At 41.8% G+C, this 22,727-nt stretch overlaps 2 protein-coding genes across 5 annotated transcripts in view; one reads left to right on the top strand and one right to left on the bottom strand.

Moving 5' to 3' along the window:
* ADAL (adenosine deaminase like) overlaps positions 1–20,084 on the bottom strand; it is a 30,685-nt gene extending 10,601 nt beyond the window's left edge. The window contains exons 1-8 of one of the 4 annotated variants that reach the window (XM_055130659.1): positions 19,951–20,084; positions 14,884–15,102; positions 14,361–14,491; positions 13,065–13,125; positions 9,812–9,899; positions 6,016–6,097; positions 4,312–4,438; positions 3,403–3,483 (exon numbers count right to left, since the gene is read on the bottom strand). In XM_055130659.1, coding sequence (XP_054986634.1) covers positions 3,403–3,483; positions 4,312–4,438; positions 6,016–6,097; positions 9,812–9,899; positions 13,065–13,125; positions 14,361–14,491; positions 14,884–14,949 — 636 coding nt within the window. In that variant the 5' untranslated portion in view covers positions 14,950–15,102; positions 19,951–20,084. Of the gene's footprint in view, positions 1–3,402; positions 3,484–4,311; positions 4,439–6,015; positions 6,098–9,811; positions 9,900–13,064; positions 13,126–14,360; positions 14,492–14,883; positions 15,103–19,629; positions 19,810–19,950 lie in introns of those variants that run through there. The other 3 variants (XM_055130658.1, XM_055130660.1, XM_055130661.1) reach the window with 3 other exon arrangements.
* LCMT2 (leucine carboxyl methyltransferase 2) lies at positions 19,862–22,270 on the top strand. The gene has a single exon (XM_004609607.3). It carries the CDS (start codon positions 19,952–19,954, stop codon positions 22,001–22,003), a length of 2,052 nt encoding a protein of 683 aa, XP_004609664.2. The 5' UTR covers positions 19,862–19,951; the 3' UTR covers positions 22,004–22,270.
* Positions 22,271–22,727: the final 457 nt, after the last annotated feature.

The raw sequence follows: 22,727 nt of genomic DNA, 5'->3' as shown, positions 1-22,727 counted from the left end.
ACATTTCCTTATGTCATATTCTGCAGCTCCATTAACAATTAGACAAAGACATTGGTCAATGTTTATATAAGATTTTAAGAGCCTAATCTTCCCCTGGTACGTTTATTTGTATTATTATACAAAATACAGTATATGTTCACAATACTGAGTATAAATACTGTGTTGTATTTATTTGTACTATATATGGACTGGAGTGATAGCACAGTGGGTAGGGCATTTGCCTTATACATAGCCGACCCAGGTTCGACTCCTCCATCCCTCTCGGAGAGCCTGGCAAGCTACTGAGAGTATCTCGCCCACATGGCAGAGCCTGGCAAGCTACCTGTGACATATTCGATATGCCAAAAACAGTAACAAGTCTCACAATGGAGATGTTACTGGTGTCTGCTCGAGCAAATCAATGAACAACGGAACGACAGTCTACAGTCCTACATATATGTGTATTCACATATCTAAGAAATATCTCATAAAATTTTAAACATAAAACTATTAATATAAGAAGCACTTAACTATAAGAAGCAGAACCAAATGGGAAGGGGATATTTCATTTAAAAAGTTTGTCCTGTACAAGAACTGAGCATTGAAAGCAGGTAAAGGGATATACATGATAACCTTTCAGCATCTGATTCACAAACCATAATGCCTAAAAGAGAGAAAGAAAAGAGAGGTACCTGCCACAGAGGCAGGCTGGGGTAGGGGGTGGCTTGAAGAGGTGGGAGGAAAACTTAGGACACTGGTGCTGGAAAATTACACTGCTGGAGGGATGGGTGTTGGAACATGGTGTTACTGAAATGCAATCATGAACAAATTTGTAATGCTTTATCTCTCATGGTGATTCAGTTAAAAAATAAATTAAAAAAAATAAAAATAAAAACTTTGTCCTGTATACTTCTCTACACTTGGTTTTTCTTCATATATGTACATGTTTGTGTTTGTGTGTGTGTGTGTATGTGTGTGTGTGTATATATATATATATATATAAAACTTTTGTAGCTAAAAATGCAAAATTTTCAAAAATTTGTCCAAGGTTGGCTTTTAATTACCAAAATGAGATTATCAAGCAGTTGGAGAAATGGAGGATTGGGGAGGGAGAGGTGGAGTAGAGGTGAAGTAAGGATAGTGCTAGAAGGTTTTAAGCACTTTGGTGATGAAGGTAAAGTAATTTTGCACACAAAAACCATAAATGTTGCCCTTTGGACCCTGCTGTGGAGCGAGCATGATGGAAGAGCCCAAGGAAACGCCCTTGGACTCCAAACAGCCCACTGAACTAATTCCGGCATGGGACCAGAGACCCCACGGTGCGCTGAAACAGTGGGAACCGGGCATCCCCCAATTCTCTTAACCTCTCTCTCTCTCCACTCCTCCCTCCTGAGCACAGCGCAGGATTCGCGGTTTTCCTGAGCGCAAAATGGAGACGCCGAGCCTCTCTCTAGGCTTCTCCATCTTATGAGCACCATAAAAGGGTAAAAGTTTGTAGTGATGTTATTTCTGGTTGTACTTTCCCTGGACTTTATACAGAAACCCAAAACCTAATGTCATCTTAGCATCAGCAATATGTAATATGTCCCTTTTTAATGGGTCGGACTTTTGTGGGAGATCCTAACAAGAATAGTAAGTCTGTTGCTGAAATATTGACGGCAATCAAAGTGGTAGCCATCTCTCTAGACTGAACTAAGCTATATCCCCACGCCGGCTGAGAAGAAATTTTCTTCTTTCTCGGGAAGAAATGCGGCGTGTCGTCAACTACAGTGTGATGTCCATTAAGCAAACAGACCTGGTGGCGTGGGAATGGGATATAAGGGGAAAAATTATGTACATGGAACAGTGGGACGCTGGTGGAATCTTGAGCTGGAGCCGATACCAGCGCAAGCCCTTCGGTTCCAGAAACTGCTTGCAGACACTCTACTAGTCTATCAACTAAGCCAGAGCCCCACGCCTGCCGATGACGGGAAATAACCATCCTCTTCGGGTTTTTTTTCCCTTGTCAGGCAGCGTGGCGATTACTAAACAGGCGTGAACTCGGTGGCGCGGGGCAAGGGGGAAAAAGAAAAGTTATGTAACAAACAGCGGGACTTAATATCTCTATATTCTTAGCAGTGGAGAACTATCAAATGCCTCCTTGGCAATAGGACTGCTTTTCTTTTTTGGGGGAAACCCCAACAACGGTAGTGAGTTATGTGTTGAAACATGGAATGTAATCGAGATAAGGCGTAAACGAAGTGAAACTTATCATGTACAAGGGTGGGGACTGGGGAGGTGGGAGGGGGCGGCAGGTATACTGGGGGGTTGGTGATGGAAGATGGGCACTGGTGAAGGGAAGGGTGTTTGAGAATTGTATAACCGACATAATCCTGAGAACTATGTAACCCTCCACATGGTGATTCAATAAAATTAAAAAAAAATAATAAAAAAAAACAAAAACCATAAATGTTAACATTATTGTAGTCATATTACCTAAGCTTTATTAAAGTTTTTTCAAAACAGTTTATAGAACTTGAGGTGGGGAGATAGTACAGTGGGCAGGGTGCTTGCCTTGCATGCAACCAGCCTGCATTTGATCCCCTGGTCTCCTGAGCACCACCAGGGGTGATCCTTGAGTGCAGAGCCAGGAGTTAGGCCTGAGCAGAACCAGGTGTAGCCCAAAACGAAAACAAAACACAAAAGCTATAGAAATAGTAAACCCATCTATAAAATGGAGGAAAGTGTAGTGGTATCCCTCACAGAGAGAGTATTTTAGAAAGTCACTCTTTTCCAGCCATAGTCTGTGCATCACCCGTCACTGTGCGCACCCTATAAAGGGGCTGAGGGTTCTGATCTCTGATCAAGGCACTGATCTCCCTGAAAAATCTTATAGTGAGTCCTTTCTTGCCAGCACGTGTGATATGTTCAGGTCCTTTTTACTAAGAGAAGTCCTTCCTGTGAGAGGAACTGGTGTTTTTCCTAATGCAGTTCGACAATGACAAGATGATGGAAATTCATGCAGTTTCTCTAGCAAGAGGTTGCTTAGCTGTTTAAATTTTTTAATTATGGGTCTCCCCAGTGGTGATAGGGGCCACCTGGACTATATAAGCAGTGATCAGGAGGTCACACGGTGCCAAAAACTGAACCCAGCACCCTGTGCATGTTAGGCATCCAGTTCTTATGAGCTTTTTCCCCAGTCCCTTTGTTTAGCTTACATGTATAAGTCAGCAGTCACTCCCAGGAACCACAAAAATGAAAACAGGCATAAAAGGCTAACGTAAGTTAAGCTTTTATAACTATAATTTATATTTTAAAATATCCTACTTTCCCTTTCTAGAAGTTTTTTTCTAGACCAGGTATATTTTTAGCCATTTACAAAAGATCCTATTATTTTCCATTGTAATTTACCCACCCCAGCCGTATTTTACAATATTTTTTTACCTCTGATAGATGCAACGCCAACTTTAAACCTGCTTTTTTAGCTTCAAGAAGAGGTTCCAAGAAGTCTTTTGCTTGTCCTGCCTTGAAAATAAAAGCTAAATTGAGAATTTTAATTTTTTTGCTGTTTCAGCCACACCCAGCTGTGCTCATTGCTTATTCCTGGCTCAAAGCTCAGGGACCACTCCTAGTGGTGCTCAGGAGATCATATACAGTGTCAGGGGTAAACCCCAAGTGGGATACATGAAAGACAAGTACCTTCCTTACCCACTGTACTATCTGATCCAAGGTCAACTAATCTGTCTTAATTTATAAGTTATAAGTTATGAGAGAACCTGTGAGTTATTATGATACAATATTTGTGTTTTAGGGTTTTTATTTGGGGGAGGAGTGTCACATCTGGCAATGCTCAGGGTTTACTCCTGGCTCTGTGCTCAAAAGTCACTCCTGGCAAACTCGGGTAAACCACACTGGATGTCCAGGATTGAACCTGGGTCGGCCACATGTAAGGCAAGTGCCCTGCTCACTGTACTATCACTCAGGGTCCCTTATGAGATAACTAAATCCTAGCCATAAATAAGCATTAATTAAGCACTAGAATTTCATTGTCTGGAAGGAAGGAATTTTCCTCCTATGAATGTAGAATGATACTACTTGTGAATGATACTCTTTGGAGAGATGAAGAAAATAGAAGTCATGCAAATCTTTATTCCTTTTTCAAGGAACTTAATTTTTTTGTGCAGAACACTGTCTAAAAGTTGATGCTACATCCTCATCATTAAAGGTAGAACAGAAATTCATCCACAGAGAGGCTCTGCAGGATCTCTCAGGAATGCTAATCCAAGCTAATCCCTATTCCATAAGCAGATTCTAAGTTTTAGAAATAAAATTTACTTAGAAAAAATAACTTACAGCAGGGGCACCACTGAGGTCAACACCAAGAACTATGTCCTCTGCAGAAAGAAAGAACTCCTGGGCAAGTTTAACAGTCTCCTTGGCTACTGTAGAGCCACCTCTTCTATCAATTGCTATCAAATACCTTTCATGTAAAAAAAAGAATAAAAATTAATATGGAACAAAAGAAGTTAGTTTTGAGTGAGACCATGGGAATGGAAGGCTACATGTAATGTATCTTCTCAGAAATGTACACCCTGAAATGCCAAGAGGAAATTACACCAAAGTTACAAGCATCAAATATCTAGTCATTGATCAAATGTCTAATTGTCTCATGTTTTTTGTTCATGCATGTTTTTTGGCTTGCCTGATTCAGGGTCCATATAAAATTCACACATTGTTTTGGTCAATATGTTTGTGTTCATCTATAGCTACTTTCTTCACTCCTCATTCCACACACCCTGTCTCTTGCAATTTATTTATTGAAAATTTGGGTCATTTGTCTGTTCTATCAAATTTCCCATGGTCAAAATTTTGGTGACTGAATTCTACTGTTAGCATGTTCTCTTGTCTCTTGTATTTTCAATTAATTGGTAATTCTAAGTAGTTTGGGATTTATCAGAGAAGCTTCTTTGTTTTGGAGGGCTTCCTAGTAGTACTCAGGGAGCATGAGGCCTTTCCCAGCAATACTCAGTTCCAGACCAGACAGCTCAATGTACGGACCAGTGATGTGGTGCTGTGTGGGTCCAATGCTGCTGAGGGCAACCCCAGCACTGCTTGGGGGTCAGGTGCATAGAGTGCCCCTAACACCGTTCCCTTGCCCCCACCCCGCCAAAAAAAAAAAAGACTGTTTCTGACATTTTTATAAAGAATCATACAGAGAAAATAAGTGGGATAACTGTGGATGATTTGGGGTGATACCTTAGATAAAGTAGTCAAGGAAGGCCCCTCTGAGGAGTGACAGCTGAACTGAGATCTGAATAATGAGGGGCAGCCACACAGCCTTGGTGGAAGTGTGCTCTGGGCCAATGCAACAAGAAACAAACAAAGCAGAGGAGGACAGCCTTGAACTTTCTGAGAAACAGAGCAGGTCAATGTGTAATAAATGAAGAGGAATGGTCCAGATGAAAACTCTGGATTTTAGCTTAAGAGTATTGAGAAACCATACTTCACTGGAATGATAGTAGTCAAAATGTTGTTGCCATATGAATAGTTTTAGGATTGCATGCTCAATTTTAAATAAGTCTGCTGTTTTTCTACTGTAAGATGAAAATCAGTTACTGGTTGATAAATAAAATTACATTACACTAGGCTGGAGAGCTGGCTCAACTGTTTGGAGCACATGCTTTGCATACAGGTAACCTGGGTTGGATCCCTAGCAGTGCATGATTCCCAGGCACCAGCAAGAGTGGCCCCTAAGCACTACGTCCCTGAGGACTGCTGAATTCACGTGCACATACACACACACACAGAGTAAAATTTATATTCTAGATGGATTTGGGTTTTGTTTTTGTTTTTATTTTTGGGTCACAACCAGTAATGCTCAGGGTTTACCCCAGCTCTGCACTCAAGAATCACTCCTGTTGGTACTCGGGAGTACACAGAGATGCCGGGGATTAAACCCAGGTCAGCTGTATACAAGGTAAGCGCCTTACCTGCTGTACTATCTGGGCCACATTCTAGTTCATTAAATGATGGCATCTAAGGACCAAGACATCTTACCTAACATCAATGTCCAAGTTTTCTTCTTTGCATTGTTTTATACCCTCAAGTACAGATTCCACGTAAGTCTTTTCAGTCATTCCTAGAAAGCACAAACAGAAAACAAAAACAGAAAGATCATCAATAGTTTCCTCCAACACTATATGAAAAAAAGCATTATTTCCCTATAAGAAAAAAAGCATTTTTATTTCATGTTGTAACAAGAGCATTGTGAAAAAGAAATTAAATGAATACATTTTAGTGAAATGGCCCTTCTGAACTTTAGTAAAAGCTAGTTGAATATTAATAAAATTTCAAAATAAATAAGTAGAAAAATGAAAGATATAAAATACAAGGTCCACTTAAAAATATCTTTATATTCAACAGACATAAAAATTGCACATTGCTATACAATTTTAGATGCTTGTTGAACAAAATAAGAACAAGTCCTTTTGTGAGACCTGTCCTTTAAAAAAATATATTTAGCAAAATATTTTTCTGCTGGCTCAGAAAAAATATTTTCCTGGGTCTCCTGCTCCGTATTTCCTCTTTGCCTCACTGTTTCCTACCCAGGACACTAGAAATGTTCTTTCAACTTTGGATGTGCAAGTTCTCTTCTAAAGAGATATGAAAGAGAACTCTCTAGAACCAGCTTCTCTCTAAAATTCCATTATATCCCAATTACTAAATGCCTTTGTACCTTTTGGCTTGCTCTTCAAGCCCCTCTTCTCCCTTGAACATGTATCTCACTTGCATGTCTGTCTCTTTGCTTGCCTGTTTGCACTCTGGAGAAGCCTGTGTTCTCTCTTGAACACATATGCCTCTCTTTCTCTCCCTTCACTTATTTCTAAGTAAGTTCCATTTTCAATAGAAACTACCTTGCCTTACTATTTTGCCAAAAAGGGAAGTTTTTTAAAAATAAAATAAAATGCTTATGTACTTTTTATGTAAAAGCTCTATGAAACCAGAAAACTTAATTTTTAAAAAAAGAGGGTCGGTGAAGGCTGGACGATAGTACAGCGGGTAGGGCATTTGCCTTGCACGCAGCCGAACCCAGGTTTGATTCCCAGCATCCCATATGGTCCCCCAAGCACTGCCAGGAGTAATTCCTGAGTGCAAAGCCAGGAGTAACCCCTATGCATTGCCGGTGTGACCCAAAAAAGCAAAAAAAAAAAAGGGGGGGGTTGGAGCTGGAGAGATACCACAGTAGGCAGCACATCTGCCTTGCACATGGCCAACCCAGGCTTGACCCTGGCATGCTCCATATGGCCCCCTGAGCACCACCAGGAGTAATTCCTGAGTACAGAGCCAGGAGTAATCTCTGAGCATTACCAGGTGTGGCCCCCCACAAAATAATAATAAAATAAAGCAACTTGTAATACTACCCTAAATAAACATACAAACACACACACACTTTTTAAAACTATTTTTATTTTTCTTAATTTTTTAAAATTTATTTATTTTTTAATTAGTGAGTCACTATGTTTAAAACTTGAATTTTTTATTGTGTTTAAAACTTGAAACACTGTGATTTACAAGTTTATTCATAATACAGTTGTTTCAGGTATTCAATGTTCCAACACTAATCCCACCACCACCAGTGTGACCTTCCCTCCACCAATGTCCCCAGTTTCCCACCCACTCCCACAAGCTTGCTTGTTATAACATGTATCTCACAATGGTGTTACTAAAGTCATAGTCTGAGAATTTACCAAGCTGTTTGGTGTTAGTTGAGGCTTCTGTATTAATTGTTTTTGCTCACTGAGCTTAGTGGGCTTCTACATGACTTTCCCATCTAACTTGCTGTACTCCTATGGGGCTGTCAATATTGTGAAATTAGGAGGTATTGCACAACCATGTATGCAATTGCACATTTCAGTAGCCATGGGATGGGAACAATTCAGCAGCTTGGCATCTTTTTAGAGATTAAATGTGGACTTGTGAAGCTGGGCCATTTTTTATGCCAGATGATGTAGGGACATACACATTTTTAAAAAGATAATGTGCTATTAGGTATATGTGTATGCTGTTAAATACATAACTATATACTCTGAGCATATGTCCCATCACTAAAGTTTCTCTGCAAATATTTTTAAATAGTTGCCTAATATTCCATTATTTAACCATTCCCTTGTTTCATACATAGGTTATCATTACCCCTCTTATAAATATAGGAGCTACACTGTGTGTGTGTGTGTTGGTGTGTGTGAAGTTGGGGTGTTAACCTTCTGATGCTCAGAAATGTGTGATATAGTTCTAGAGTTTCAACTCAGCACCTTGAAATTGCAAGACTAATTATCCCCTTTTGAATCTCCTTTTGAAGAGCACACTACATCTAATAATTGACAGGGTTTTTTTCCCCCTCTGCTTTCCTTTTATACTCCTCACCAGCATTACTTGGAATTGTCTTCAGTTTTATTTTTTTTTTAATTTATTTATTTTTAATTAGAGAATCACCGTGAGGGTACAGTTACAGATTTATACACTTTTGTGCTTATACTGTCTTCAGTTTTAAAATGGGAGGTACAAATCTTCCGCTTTTGGGCTTGTAATATGGCACAAAAGGTTGGAATGCATGCTGTGTATATGGGAGCCTGAGGTTTAATCCTCTGCATGCCCTACCACCACCCACAACTCTGAGCACCCACCCAGATGTGGCCCAAAAAAATAAAACAGAAAAGAATATTCTACTAGTCCCACTTCAATAGTCACTTTTCTATATGCAGCTTCAAAATTTTTATTCCTGAACAATTACTGGGTGACAATGTAAGGAAAACAAGCTGACAGGTTATGGCTTTTTTTGATCATACACAAGGTGCTAAGAGAGACCAAATGATACTCTATGGTATCTTCTGATTCAGCTCTTCTGGGAAAGAGGGTCCCAGGCTTTATCCAGAACTGCTCCTCTCCAGACAGGTTTTACCATATCACAGCTTGCTGCTGATTTAAGAAACTTAGAATCTCTGAGGAGGGAATTGCCTACATTTTAGTGATTGTCATAAAATAAAATTCTTTATTTAGTGCACCATGTTACAAGAGCTCTGATACTATTCAAGTTAGACTTTTAAAGACAATGCACCTTTAAGTGACCAAATTTTCTTTTCTTGGAGTAAGAACAAGAACTAAGCTCTGAAGCTCTTCAAGTTAGACTTTTAAAGACAATTCTCCTTTAAGTAGCCAAATTTTCTTTTCCTGGAGTAAAAACAAAAACTAAGAAATTTTGGGTGTGTGTGGGGGGGGTGGAGGTGGGGGTGCTACAACACCTTTTGGTCAGGGCTTATTCCTGGTTCTGTGACAGGAATTACTCCTGGAAGGCTTGCAGAACCATATGGAGTGTCAAGGGTTGAACCTGGGCCAACTGCCTACAAGGCAAGTACTCTATCTACTATACTAACTCTTCAGCCCAAGAACAATGGAATTTTTTGCAGGATTTTTAATTTCCCTTAAGCAGATAATACCTGATCTGACTTTATTTATATTTTTTGGGCCACACTCAGCTGTGCTCATGGATCATTCCTGGTGATCTTTGGATGGACAATATGTGATACCAGGGATCAAACCAGGGTCAGCTGCATGCAAAGCAAGCACCTTACCCACTGCATTATCTCTTCGGCTCCTTGGCCTGATTTCTTAACTTACAAATAACTCCCTCACTAATAATTCATATCATTAGTTTATAACAGAAGATTTGGAGGTGGCTCTAGCTTTATCATGATGTAAAAGAAAAAATCTTCATATTTTCCACTTGAAATACATAAATGACTAAAGTACACAAGGAAAGTACAGTACATTTTCTGAGAAGCTAATTAAAGTCTACCTGTAGAATTTTCTCTTCTGGGTGTGCTCCTGAGTTCCAGGTACTTGACACCATCATCTGAAAATTCTTTAATGACATCTTTTGTGACCTGATAATAAAAAGTGTATACTAATACTTATATTAGTGCAACGGTACAATGAATATACCCAGTGCTAAAGTTTGATTTTATTCATTAAGTTTTATTTTCAGAGAAAACTGGAAGTCTTCCATGTGGTTAAGATATCCTACTCTCACACCCCTGAGGATCAAGAGAGAATGACAGCATATCCAGTAGCTCCCAACAGCCCCCTCGATGCCACTGATATTCAAATATGTACATCAGCCACATCTTTTGTTGCTTTCCCTCATTTTTATTCATTTTAACCATTTCTCTATTGCCTGGTGAACATAACAGCAGACTGAACATACAAAAAAATGAAGCAAAACTAAAACCCAGTCAAAACCATTGTGTAGTATTAGAAAGATACATGTGGATATAAGCAATTAAGATGACAAGACATTACTGAGGTACCATTAAGTTATGGCTTAAATTACTTTAGAATAAATAGCATTTTTTCAAGTTTTTCTTGGGATTCTACTTACCAAAAATACTTAGAAATTTTCTTTTGAGGACCATATATGTACAAGGGCTGGCCATGTAGAAGGCAAGCACTTTAAAGCCTGTACTAGTTCTCTGGTCCTTCCTTGTTTTGTCAGTTCTAAGGGGCTATATGATATCAGGTATCAAACTCAGAGTCTCATGTTTCCTAGACATAATTCTGTACTCCTTAAGCTATCCTCCCATTTCCAAAAATGACATTCTATCTTATTTACATACAATTATTATTGTACTTTGGGTAATATGATTACCATAGTGTTAATGCATATGGTTTTGATGTAGTTACTGTACCTTCACCACCACCACACACATGCCCAAGACTCTCCCCCATTGTCCTTATATTTCTTCTGGTTCTCATCTACCTTCCCCCCCTTCCTCCACTGTTTGTTAATCTGAGCTTTGTAATTCAAACGAAGGGATTATCATCATTCAACACTGTCTAGTCCCTTGTCGTCTCCCTATACCACATATTAGTGAGATTACACAGTACTTGGCCTTCTCACTCAGATTTATTTTACTTAACGTCACTACCTTCAGGTTCCATCCAGGTTGCAAAGAGTGCAAGATCTCATCTTTTTTTATAGTTGCATAGTATTCTATTGTGTGTATATCTTACAACTTGTTAGTTTTTCTTTTTGGGCCACACCTGACAGGGCTCAGGGCATATTCCTGGTTCAACACTCAGGAATCACTCCTGGTGGCGCCATGGGAACTATATGTGGTGCCTGAGATTGAACTTCGGCCAGCAGCATGCAAGGCAAGTGTCTTATCTCCTGTACTATCATAACTCTTCCCACACTGCCCCCATCCCAACTTCTCAATCCTTCATCAGCAAAGAAAACATTTTAAAATGTCATCCTGGCTCAGTAGTGACATGCAAGTTCTAGGGCTTGGCCAACAGTGCCAAATAAATAATAAAAATAAAAATGCCATTCTGATCAACATTATAGAAGGTAGCCTGACATATTAGTCTCTAAAGGGAACATCATTTAGAGAACACAATTGTATCCTCTAGTGCTTAACCACCAGAAGAAGAGCACAATCTCCTTAAGGATTGACCATTCTATCTCTAAATATTTCTTGAGATTTTACATCTTTTACATTAATTTTTTATTTTGGGGCTACTCCAAATGGTGCTTGGGTCGCTACTCCCAGCTTTGTGCTCAGAGGTTGTTCCCTGTGGTGCTTGATGAATCGTGAGATACAAAGATCAAACCCAGGCCTCTTGCATGTAAAGCACATGCTCATCCCATTGAGCTATCTCTCTGGCACTCTTCATTCCTTAAGAGGAAGTTAAAACTTCCACTTAGGTAGTTAAATGTTTCTCAAAGAATACTGCTAATGCCTTTTAAAATACATGAGTGTGGTTAAACACTTCTTTCTTTCTTTGCTTTTTTATTGTTGTTGTTGTTGTTGTTTGGGGGCCACACTCAATGGTACTCAGGCTTACTCCTAGCTCTGCATCCAGGGAGCACTCCTGTCAGGGCTGGAGGACTAATGAGGAGGCTGGGATTGAACTCCAGTCAGTCGCAAGCAAAGCAAGCGCCTTCTGCACTATAGCTACAACCCTGATTAAAATTTTGTATGACAAGTTTTAAGTGGAAGGCGAGACCAGATTTCCTTTGCCTTATCATCTTCTAAGAGAAGATGAGCTTGGTTTTTCATATCTTTTTTTTAAACATTTTTTTTAATTGAATCACTGTCAGATATACCCTTCCAAAGTTGTTCATGACTAGATTTCAGTCATAGAGTATTTCAACACCCATCCTCCACCAGTGTACATTTCCCAGCACCAGTGTCCCTGTACTATTTTTAAGTGGAGAATAATTGTTCCCCCCACTCCACCTATCTTCTGGTAGCAGCAATCAGTTCCCTCCCATCACCCCCACCCCCCACCCGCACTTTTCTTGGTTCTTCATATCTTTTTACAATGAATGTAGCCTTTTGATAATAGCTGTTTGGCAACATCTTACCTTGTTTTTGTAAAGAATAGCTATAAAAAAGAAAACACTGAGGCTAGAGAGACAATACAGAGGTTAAGATACTTACCTGGTATGAGCCTTTGGCTGCACCCTAATTCAAATTCTGGTACCACATATGCTCCCCTGAGTACTGCCAGGTATGACCCCTGAGCACAAGGTCAGGTGTGGTCCCCTGTCTCTTCCCTTTCTCTGCAAAAGGAAACACTTTTCACCAGACTCTGAGAGTACTGAGCCACACCTGGTGGTTCTCAGGGACTACTCCAGACTCAGCTTGGTAGGATGCTCAGGGCATAATCTGGTTCGGGGGAAGAAGGGGTCAGGTCTGGGTTTCCTCATTCACAGCATTGTGCGCCAACATACTGAGCTATTTCCTGGGCCCTCACCAGGTTTTTTTAGTTCTTTTGTTTGTTTGTTTTTAGGCCACATCTGGCAATACTTAGGGGCTACTCTTAGGTCTACATTCAAGAATTACTCCTGGCAGGGCTCAGGGGACCATATGGGATGCCAGAGTTGACCCCAGGTTGGCTGCATGCAAGGCAAGCACCTTACCCGCTATATTACTGCTCCAGCCTCCCCATCAGATTTTTGATGAAAGCAACAGATCATGCACAACAACATAAATGTCATAAATTAATAATTTTTAAACCAGTCTAAAAATTGAATCATTTCTCACCAACAGAATATCTTCAGGGCTAGTAGTAACCTGATGAATAATTTGAAACATCTGGAAACATCTGCAACAAAAATTAAGTGTTAACATAGACTAGCCATCAAAAATTCAAGAAATTCAAAAAAAATTCAAGAAAAACAATAAGTTAGATTCTAGAGTAACAGTAATTATATACTTATAAAAAATTAGATGCACTTAATTAAAACTACAGATGAGCTCTTCAAATTTCATAGCTCTTAAAAAACAATCAAATAACTAAAAAAGAAACTACTATGACTATAATATTAGAAAGATTAGACTTGTGGATGAAGGGGTTGAGACATAATTGATGATGCTCAAGGGCTATTTCTAGCTCTGTGCTCAGGAATAAGCCCTGTGGAAATGTCTGTGATGCCCAGGACTGAATCAGACTCAGAGGCATATAAGGCAAATGTCTTACCTCCTGTACTATGTCTCTAGTCCTAGATATTTTTAAGTGGAGAATAATTGTTCCCCCCACTCCACCTATCTTCTGGTAGCAGCAATCAGTAGGGGAAAATGAGCACACTTATATTTTTGAATAGCACTGTAGCACTGTCATCCCCTTGTTTATCGATTTGCTCGAGTGGGCACCAGTAACGTCTCCATTGTGAGACTGTTTTTGGCATATCAAATACGCCATGGATAGCTTGCCAGGCTCTGCCATGCGGGTGGGTACTCTCAGTAGCTTACCGGGCTCTCTGAGAGGGAGAATCGAACGGAGGAATCAAACCCGGGTCGGCCGCATGCAAGGCAAACACCCTACCCGCTGTGCTATTGCTCCAGTCTAAAAAAATATTCTATTATAGGGCTGGAGCAAGGATAATACAGAGGTTAAAGCACATGCTCTGCATGTAGCTGACCTGCTTTGATTCCCAGCACCACATGGTCCCCCAAGCATCACTGGGTTCAATCTTGGAGACTCCTAGCATTGCTGGGCTGGTCCAAGTAATTCCCCACACTATAAGGCCTGAGCTGCAAAACATTCTCAGTCAGGTCCCTGCAATGAATTATTGACCTGGCTGACTGAGAATAGTCAGGAGAGACCCCACCCCAACCCCTGCCCCTACCCACAAAGAATATTCAATATAGTATAATTTCTAAAATAATACAAATGTCAAAAAATACTGTTAACAGCTGGAAAATTGCTGTGTGTCAAGTTATAGTCTCCATATCCAAAGGCTACCCCATAACTTTAATTACCAGAATTTGGAATGTTATACTGGTTACAATCTCAAAATAGTCATAGGGAACTAAAGCTCATCCTGTCCCCAAACTCACTCATCTAAAGTTCTTTTCTTTCTCTTGTCAATCACAGTGAGATGATTCTGGATTTTAAGATCTGGCTTCTTAGCTATTAATTTCTTCATGGTATTAGAACTAATAGATCCATTTAAGTGGGCATGAAGTTCCTAAAACAAAACAATACAATCAGTAAAAACATTTCAGGGATCTACTGAATTCACAGTATCACATTAACTAAGAGATATTTGTAGTTAGAAGGAAAGATTTCCTATTAGATTTAACTATATAAGTATCATTTATTTATTTTTGAGGGCCTCACATGGTTCTGCATCTAGAAATTACTCCTGGCAGTGCTCAAGGACCACATAGGATGCTGGGGATCAAATATGGGTTGGCTGCATGCAAGGCAAGCACCCTACTCACTGGACTACCTCTCCAACCCCTATATAACTTTTAAAGTATAAATCTTATCTATAATATTTATTTTACTTTTGTAAAGAGAAAAAACAGAAGTAATTATAATCAGCAACCATTCCAGAATTATGTGATAAATTCTCACCACTTTAGGTAATTCTGTGTAAAATGTTGTGCTCAAGGGCTGTTGTTCCTTTGTTTCCATCATCATTTTGTCAGAATAAAGTCTCTCAAAGCACTCTAATTTTCGGTATGAAAAATATGATGTTTTTCAAACTGAAGTTTTGTGGTCATAAATTCTTTCAGATCACTTCACCTCCACACGTTTTGATAAGATTAGTTGTAGTTCTGAGCTCAACTTCACCTATGCAAATAAATGTGAACATTTTCAGATATTGATATAAAAGCAAAGAAGAGATTTTTTTTCCAATGTATTCCTCAGAAAAGAAAATTCCCTCTGGAGTTAACTTAAGTGAGTTAACAACAAGAATTAGGAAAAGGACTCAAGCTGATAAAAGATGAATTAAAATTCAGTATTTTTAAGGATATCTTACCTTTTAACATTTTCTATACATACATATTCTATACATACATATAAATTTCCATAAAACAAGAATTATATAAGACCTACCCGAGGTTTTTATATAAAAAAAAGTTGTATTCCATGAGATACCACCTCACACCACAGAGACTGGCACACATCCAAAAGAACAAAAGCAACCGCTGTTGGAGAGGATGTGGGGAGAAAGGGACCCTTCTACACTGCTGGTGGGAATGCCGGCTAGTTCAGCCCTTTTGGAAAACAGTATGGACGATTCTCAGAAAACTAGAGGTTGAGCTCCCATTTGACCCAGCAATACCACTGCTGGGAATATATCCCAGAGAGGCAAAAAAGTACAATCGAAACAACATCTGCACATGTATGTTCATCGCAGCACTGTTTACAATAGCCAGAATCTGGAAAAAACCCGAATGCCCCAAAACGGATGACTGGTTGAGGAAACTTTGGTACATCTATACAATGGAATACTATGCAGCTGTTAGAAAAAAGGAAGTCAAGAATTTTGTAGTTAAGTGGATGGGCATGAAAAGTTTCATGCTGAGTGAAATGAGTCAGAAAGAGAGAGACAGACATAGAAAGACTGCACTCATCTATGGTATATAGAATATCAGAGTGGGAGACTAATACCCAAGAACCGTAGAAATAAGTACCAGGAGGTTGACCCCATGGCTTCGCGGCTGGCCTCACGTTCCGGGGAAAGGGCAACTCAGAGAAGCGATCACCAACTACATTGTAGTTGAAGGCCATGTGGGGGAAGGGAGTTGCGGGCTGAATGAGGGCTAGAGACTGAGCACAGCGGCCACTCAACACCTTTATTGCAAACCACAACAGCTAATTAGAGAGAGAGAACAGAAGGGAATGCCCTGCCACAGTGGCAGGGTGGGGTGGGGGGGAGATGGGAGTGGGGAGGGTGGGAGGGACGCCGGGTTTACGGGTGGTGGAGAATGGGCACTGGTGAAGGGATGGGTTCCCAAACTTTGTATGAGGGAAGTATAAGCACAAAAGTGTATAAATCTGTAACTGTACCCTCACGGTGATTCTCTAATTAAAAATAAATAAATTATAAAAAAAAAGTTGTATTTCTTGAATTGCTTGAAATATATAAAGGGAGAGCAAAGGTATCTTTACATCTTTATATAATAGATTTTTATATCTTTATCTAACAGATATATGGCAAGAAATATTAGTAAGGCAACAAAATGGGCACACCTTATTTGTTCCACCTGTTCAAATCACAACCCCTGGAAGCTGGATAATACAGCAGGCAAGGTGCTTGTTTTGGGACAACCCAAGTTCTTTCCCTAGGACTCTTGAATAAAGAGTCAGAAGTAAGTTCTGAGTACTACCAGTTATGGCCCAAGAACAATAAAGGAGAACTCTCCCCCACAAATCAAAACCAACATACAATCCAGAAAAACTTAAGCTACTCCTGAGTGTTTCAAATTGCTTGATGGTCACTTGAAGTCTGGTTACCCCAATCTCATGGATATAAATTTGTTTTAGTAATAGTTTGTATGTTTTCTCACCAGACTGAGGCTCTCCCTTGTAAACAGAAAAGTACCTCTTCTGTAGTCAAAGTCCTTTTAGAAAAGATTAGATTTTGTTTGGCTTTTGAGCCACACCTGAAGATGCTCAAGAATTACTCCTGCTTCAGAGTAATTCAGGGATCACTCCTGGCAGTGCTCAGAGGACCATAGAGGAAGCCAGGGATTGAACCTGGGTCAGTCATATGCAAGGCAAGTGTTCTTACCAGCTGTACTTTCTCCTGCCTGAAAAGATTGTACTTTTTACTTAGCTGGGGACCTCTTGAACTTTATAATGATTGAGAAAGCCATTTTATTGGGCAGATGCTTTAACATGTTTATGCTATCTGCCAGTTCTTTCTTTTTTGTTAAGACATTTTATAGTGTTGGGGCTAGAGTGATAGTAGAACATATAGGGTTCCTGCCTTGCACATAGCCAACCCAAGTTTGATCCCCAGCACCACATATGGTCCCCTGAGGCCTAACAGGAATAATTCCTGAGTGCAGAACCTGGCGTAAGGCCTCAGTACCACCAGGCATGGCTCCAAAACAGAACAAAAACACACAAAAACATTTTCACTATGCCTACAATTTTCTTTTTTTTTTCTTTCTTTTTGGATCACACCCAGCGATGCTCAGGGGTTACTCCTGGCTCTGCACTCAGGAATTACTCCTGGTGCTTGGGGAACCATATGGGATGCTGGGGATTGAACCTGTGTCAGCTGCGTGCAATTGTACTATCGTTGTACTATACCCATTGTACTATAGTTCCAGCCCTGCCTACCATTTTCAACTGCTTGGAGTCAACAGCCCTAGCTCCCATGTTCATTAGATTTTGTTTGGTTTTTGTTCAGAGGTCAACCATAATTCAGTGTGCAAAATGTAAAAGCCTAACATCAAGAATAATTACATTTGGGGAATGGGAGGATGAAAAGAAAAAAACAAAACAATAAAACATGCTCTGGTTGAGCAGTACCTTCACAAAGTACTCTAGGGATGGCCTTAAGCAACACATCCTACAATCTGTTAGAAGAGACAACTCCAAAAAAATTCTCTTCAGCCTCTCTGCAAACTGACTCCATCAAGTACTGTGGCTAAGTCCTTGCACAGTCAAACTTCAGGGAAGAGACTTAGGTGTCCAATTTATGTGACACTTCTGAAAAAAGTACCATATTCTGGCTGATCTGCACATCATCTGACCTGAATTTAGTGTTTCCAGAAAAATAAAGCAAGTTAGTACCTAAGAAATTCGCTTTCTCAAAATGATCAAACAGGCCTGTAAATGGTTTTCTCATGCTGTTTATTACCTTGTCTTTTTCTTACTCCTTTCCACAAACATCTTCTAATCTATTACAAAGGGGGAAATCTTCCTAACTGAATTCACAACCTTGGGGAACTAACCAAATTCCACAGTCAAAACAGTTTCAACTCCGCATTCACACTTAACTCACAAGCTAAAATAGTTTTGAATAACCACACAGTCCTTGATGATTTCCTTGCCAAACAAGGAGATATCTATGTGACAGTGATAGATGTATGATGGCTGTATGACATAGAAGCATGTATGTCAAATGCCTCTGGAAAGGTATAAATTTAATTACATAAAATTAAGAAACAAGTATATTGGTTTAAGCAAATGTACCACATAGCCTTGGTTTACTGATCTGCTTAGCCAAGTGCTTTTTGTGTTTTTTTTTTTCCCTGAAAGTTGTAGTTTCTGGCTTAGTATCATCATACATCGGACTTGTAGCATTTAATTATGCTCTGTATGTTTAAATCTTATAACTTTTGCCTATAAAACTAATGAGGCAATGATAATCAACACTCCAAAAAAATTCACTCCAAAAGTTCAACTCACTTTTCCCTCTCCACTGGTTAATTCCTGTCAGGCGACCAACGTGCATGTATAGTATTAGCTTCTACCTGAAAAAGCTCTATTTTATTCCACAATTCTCTCTTGCTACTGCCCCAATCTCGCCTTTCCTTCTGAGCTGGGTTCCTTGAAAGCATTAATTTAGTTATCTCCATTTCCTCACCCCTTCGGTTCACTGAAACATGGATTTGGCGCTTACAGCACCATAGAAATTACCTTCACTATAACAAGCTCTAAAACATTCTATCAAAGGGGCATTGCTCACCCAACAAACCTCTATCCTGACTCAAACCTTGCAGCAATTGGGATGATTCAAGTCCAAACGAGCTGGTCTCCAAAGCTCCTACTGGTAACCAGCATGCTATACCGCTTCTCTGTAACCATACTCAGTCATCTGGTTTCCATTTCAGCACGTACAGCCACCACATCCCACCATGCCTACGTAAGTATCCTTAATAGCGCTGGAATCAAGTGATTTCCATGCATCCAATTCTGAAAGGCGATGGGCATCTTAAGCCTGCAGTAAGAACCTCCGTGGAAATAATCCTCTTCCATGATCCCGTCTCAGGTGGACCCTGGGCACGGACCCTGAAGGGGGCTTAGAGGGCGAAATTAGGGCTGAGAAACAGCGACAGCTGCTTTACTTCCAGTCAGCTTGACCTGGCACCTGAAATGCTGGGGACTCAGCAATACCCATCTGTGAGAAAGCACCTGTGTCGGGCGCAACGAGGGCTCTGTCAAGTTTTCTTCCTTTCCCTGGGACTTGTTTTCAGATTGAAACATTAATTTTCCTAACGACAAATACATTAAATAAGTAGCAAGAGTCAGCCACAAAGGAACAACCCCTTCGCTGCTCCATCAAGGGTCTTAATCCTTCCAGAACTCAATGCATATCTTGCCCTCCAGGACTAGTGGCCAATCCCCCTCACTCACCTCTTCAATTAATTTTGTCAACAACGGACTCTATGGCACATTTTCCCCTTTAGGAGGTCTATGGAAGAGTGACCGCCCCCGCGAAAAGATGCAAAGCCGGAAAATCAGAGTCAAGTCAGGAGCGCTGGAACTTTGACACAAGCGACAGCGTCCATCCTGCCGATTGGCCAGGCGCGCTCTTCCGGAAGTGACGCACCTCGGCCCGCGGAAGAAGCGTCGGGAGTGGGGGGGCTTAGTTTCTCCCGCCAGCCCGTAAAGTGGACTAGACCCCGGCACCCAGCTCACCACCTCGACCGAACCACCCGCTCCGTCCCTCCTCACCATGGGCCCCCGGGGTCGCGGGCGTCGGGCGGGGGCGGTCCAGAGCACCAACGACAGCAGCGCCCTGAGCAAGTGCTCCCTGGCCGCGCGCGGGTACGTGCACGACGCCTTCGCCGCGAGGCTGGTTCCGGGCTCCGCTCGCCGCGCGCCGCTCATCCACCGCGGCTACTACGTGCGCGCGCGCGCCGTGGAGCACTGTGTGCGCGCCTTCCTGGCGCGGACGAGCGCGGGCCCGGGCGCCCAGATCCTCTCGCTGGGAGCCGGCTCGGACTCTCTGTATTTTCGCCTCAAAGCCGCTGGCCGTCTCGCGGGGGCGGCTGTCTGGGAGGTGGATTTTCCGGAAGTGGCGCGGCGCAAAGCGGACCGGATTCTAGAGGTGCCGGAACTGTGCGCGCTCACCGGACCTCACCGCAGCCCGGCCTCGCCGTCCGCCTTGTGTTTTGAGGCCTCGGACTACCGCATCCTGGGCCTGGACCTGCGGCAGCTCCAGCGGTTGGACCAAGCCCTGACTGAAGCAGGCCTGGACGCTGCCACGCCCACTCTGCTCCTGGCCGAAGTGGTGTTGACCTACCTCGAACCCGACAGCGCCTCGGCTGTCATCGCCTGGGCAGCCCAACGTTTTCCAGATGCCCTCTTCGTGGTGTATGAGCAGATGAGGCCTCATGACGCCTTTGGCCAGGTCATGCAGCAACATTTTCGCCAGCTAAATTCTCCCTTGCATGGCCTTGATCGCTTTCCCAATGTGGAGGCCCAACAGCACCGCTTCCTGCAAGCTGGCTGGAGCAGCTGCGTGGTCATGGACATGAACGAATTCTATCGCTGCTTTCTCCCCACCGAAGAACGCCAACGCGTGGAAAGTCTCGAACCGTTTGATGAGTTTGAGGAGTGGCATCTGAAGTGCTCCCACTATTTCATTCTGGCTGCTTCTCAGGGAGACGCTCTCTCCCAGACTGTGGTGTTTCCACCCTCTACGGCTTTTACACTGGTAGAGCCTGCTCTCCTTTCAGGGGTCTTCCCCGCCAGTGTTGTCACCAGTGAGAGCCAGGGCCCAGGCCTTAAGAGATACGGTCATGCCTCGGTGCTTTTGAGCCAGGGCACTATTCTTAGCACAGGAGGATTTGGAGAGCAGGAGGGGCGGCACTGCCGAGTGAGCAAGTTCCACTTGCTGTCGAGATACAGTAACTTGGAATGGAAAGGCAATCACACAGGCTGTAGCGGGTCTGGAGCCCGGTGGGATGGACGCCTATATCACACCATGACAAGACTTTCAGATATTCACGTTCTCGTTCTGGGAGGGAGACTGTCCCCAGTAACTCCAGCCTTGGATAGTCTCCACCTTCATGTTAGCAAGAGTGAGGATAATAGTGCCTCGCACCTAGAGGTCACCATAACAAAGGCTGGCCCAGAAGAAAATTCCACTTTGTCATGTTGGCGACACTCAGCAACAGAAGTGTCCTACCAGAATCAGAAATACTTGTTTGTATATGGGGGGCGAAGTGTGGTGGAACCTGTATTAAGTGACTGGCATTTCCTGCACCTGGGGACCATGGCTTGGGTCAAGATCCCAGTGGAGGGGGAAGTCCCCAAAGGTCGGCATTCCCACAGTGCCTGCAGTTGGCGAGGGGGAGCCCTTATTGCTGGAGGGCTGGGTGCTTCCGAGGAGCCACTGAACTCTGTATCCTTTCTGAAACCCGTCTCTTGTGGATTCCTCTGGGAGTCAGTAGTCATCCAGCCTCCCATTACCCCAAGGTACTCCCACACAGCCCATGTGCTCAATGGGAAACTTCTACTGATTGGAGGAGTCTGCATTCATTCTGCTTCAGTTCCTGGAGTGACTGTTATCGATTTGAGTACAGGATTGAGCTCTGAGTATCATATTGACAAAACATGTGTGCCTTGGCCGTTAATGTTGCACAACCATACGAGCATCCTCCTTCCTGAAGAACAAGAGATCCTGCTCCTTGGAGGTGGTGGGAACTGCTTTTCCTTTGGCACTTACTTCAACCCCCATACAGTGTCATTGGATATTTCTTCCTTAAGTGCTGGACAGTAAGGATTGGATTTAAGTACACAATAAAGTTTTTGCACAAATAGAATTTGAACTTAGTTTACAGATGCTACCTGTGACTCTTCACATCCCTTTTCTTTTTTTCTTTTTATTACCATGAGTGCAGAAAGAGGATTGTTAAAATACATATTGACTGAGATGGTAGCCCCACTTCCCCCCCAAAAAAATTCACCAATTAAGCCTATTTAAAGAAAATGATCATACAGAGATCATACAGGGACCTTTAGAGTACATATATTAATGAATTTCTTTTTCACATTTTCTAATCTAAGTTTATTCATTTATTGAATTATAATAGCCTTTAACTCAAGTCGTGAAAAAATTCCCACTTCTGGTGCTGGAAAGATAGTAGGGGTGGGGGGATGGAGGAGAGGAGGGCCTTACATGTGGCTAACTTGGTTTTGATCCCTGGCACCACAAATGGTACCCTGAGCCTGCCAGGAGTAAGCCCTGAGCACAGTGTGACTCAAAAAAAAAAAAAATCCTAAATTTCCAGTAATGTGCTTTGTGATTTGAGATAACTTGGGAAATGTTTCAGATAGATCTTTTTTATCTCCATGTGGTATCATAAGGTTGACTGCAGTTTTGCAGTCATAGTTTTGCAGACATAGTTTTGACCTCATTATTTGTGTCTGAAACTTCACCCAGTTTCAGTCTAATTACAACATTGTGCACTTTGGTGCAGCAGAGAACTCTAGAATAGCTATAA

The sequence above is a fragment of the Sorex araneus genome, chromosome 3 (assembly GCF_027595985.1).
Source record: "Sorex araneus isolate mSorAra2 chromosome 3, mSorAra2.pri, whole genome shotgun sequence".
In the NCBI taxonomy this organism is placed as follows: domain Eukaryota; kingdom Metazoa; phylum Chordata; class Mammalia; order Eulipotyphla; family Soricidae; genus Sorex; species Sorex araneus.
This window is presented reverse-complemented; position numbering and strand designations above follow the sequence as displayed.

Excerpts from the sequence above, each read along its gene's own strand:
- LCMT2 (XM_004609607.3), top strand. The coding sequence starts at position 19,952 with ATGGGCCCCCGGGGTCGCGGGCGTCGGGCGGGGGCGGTCCAGAGCACC.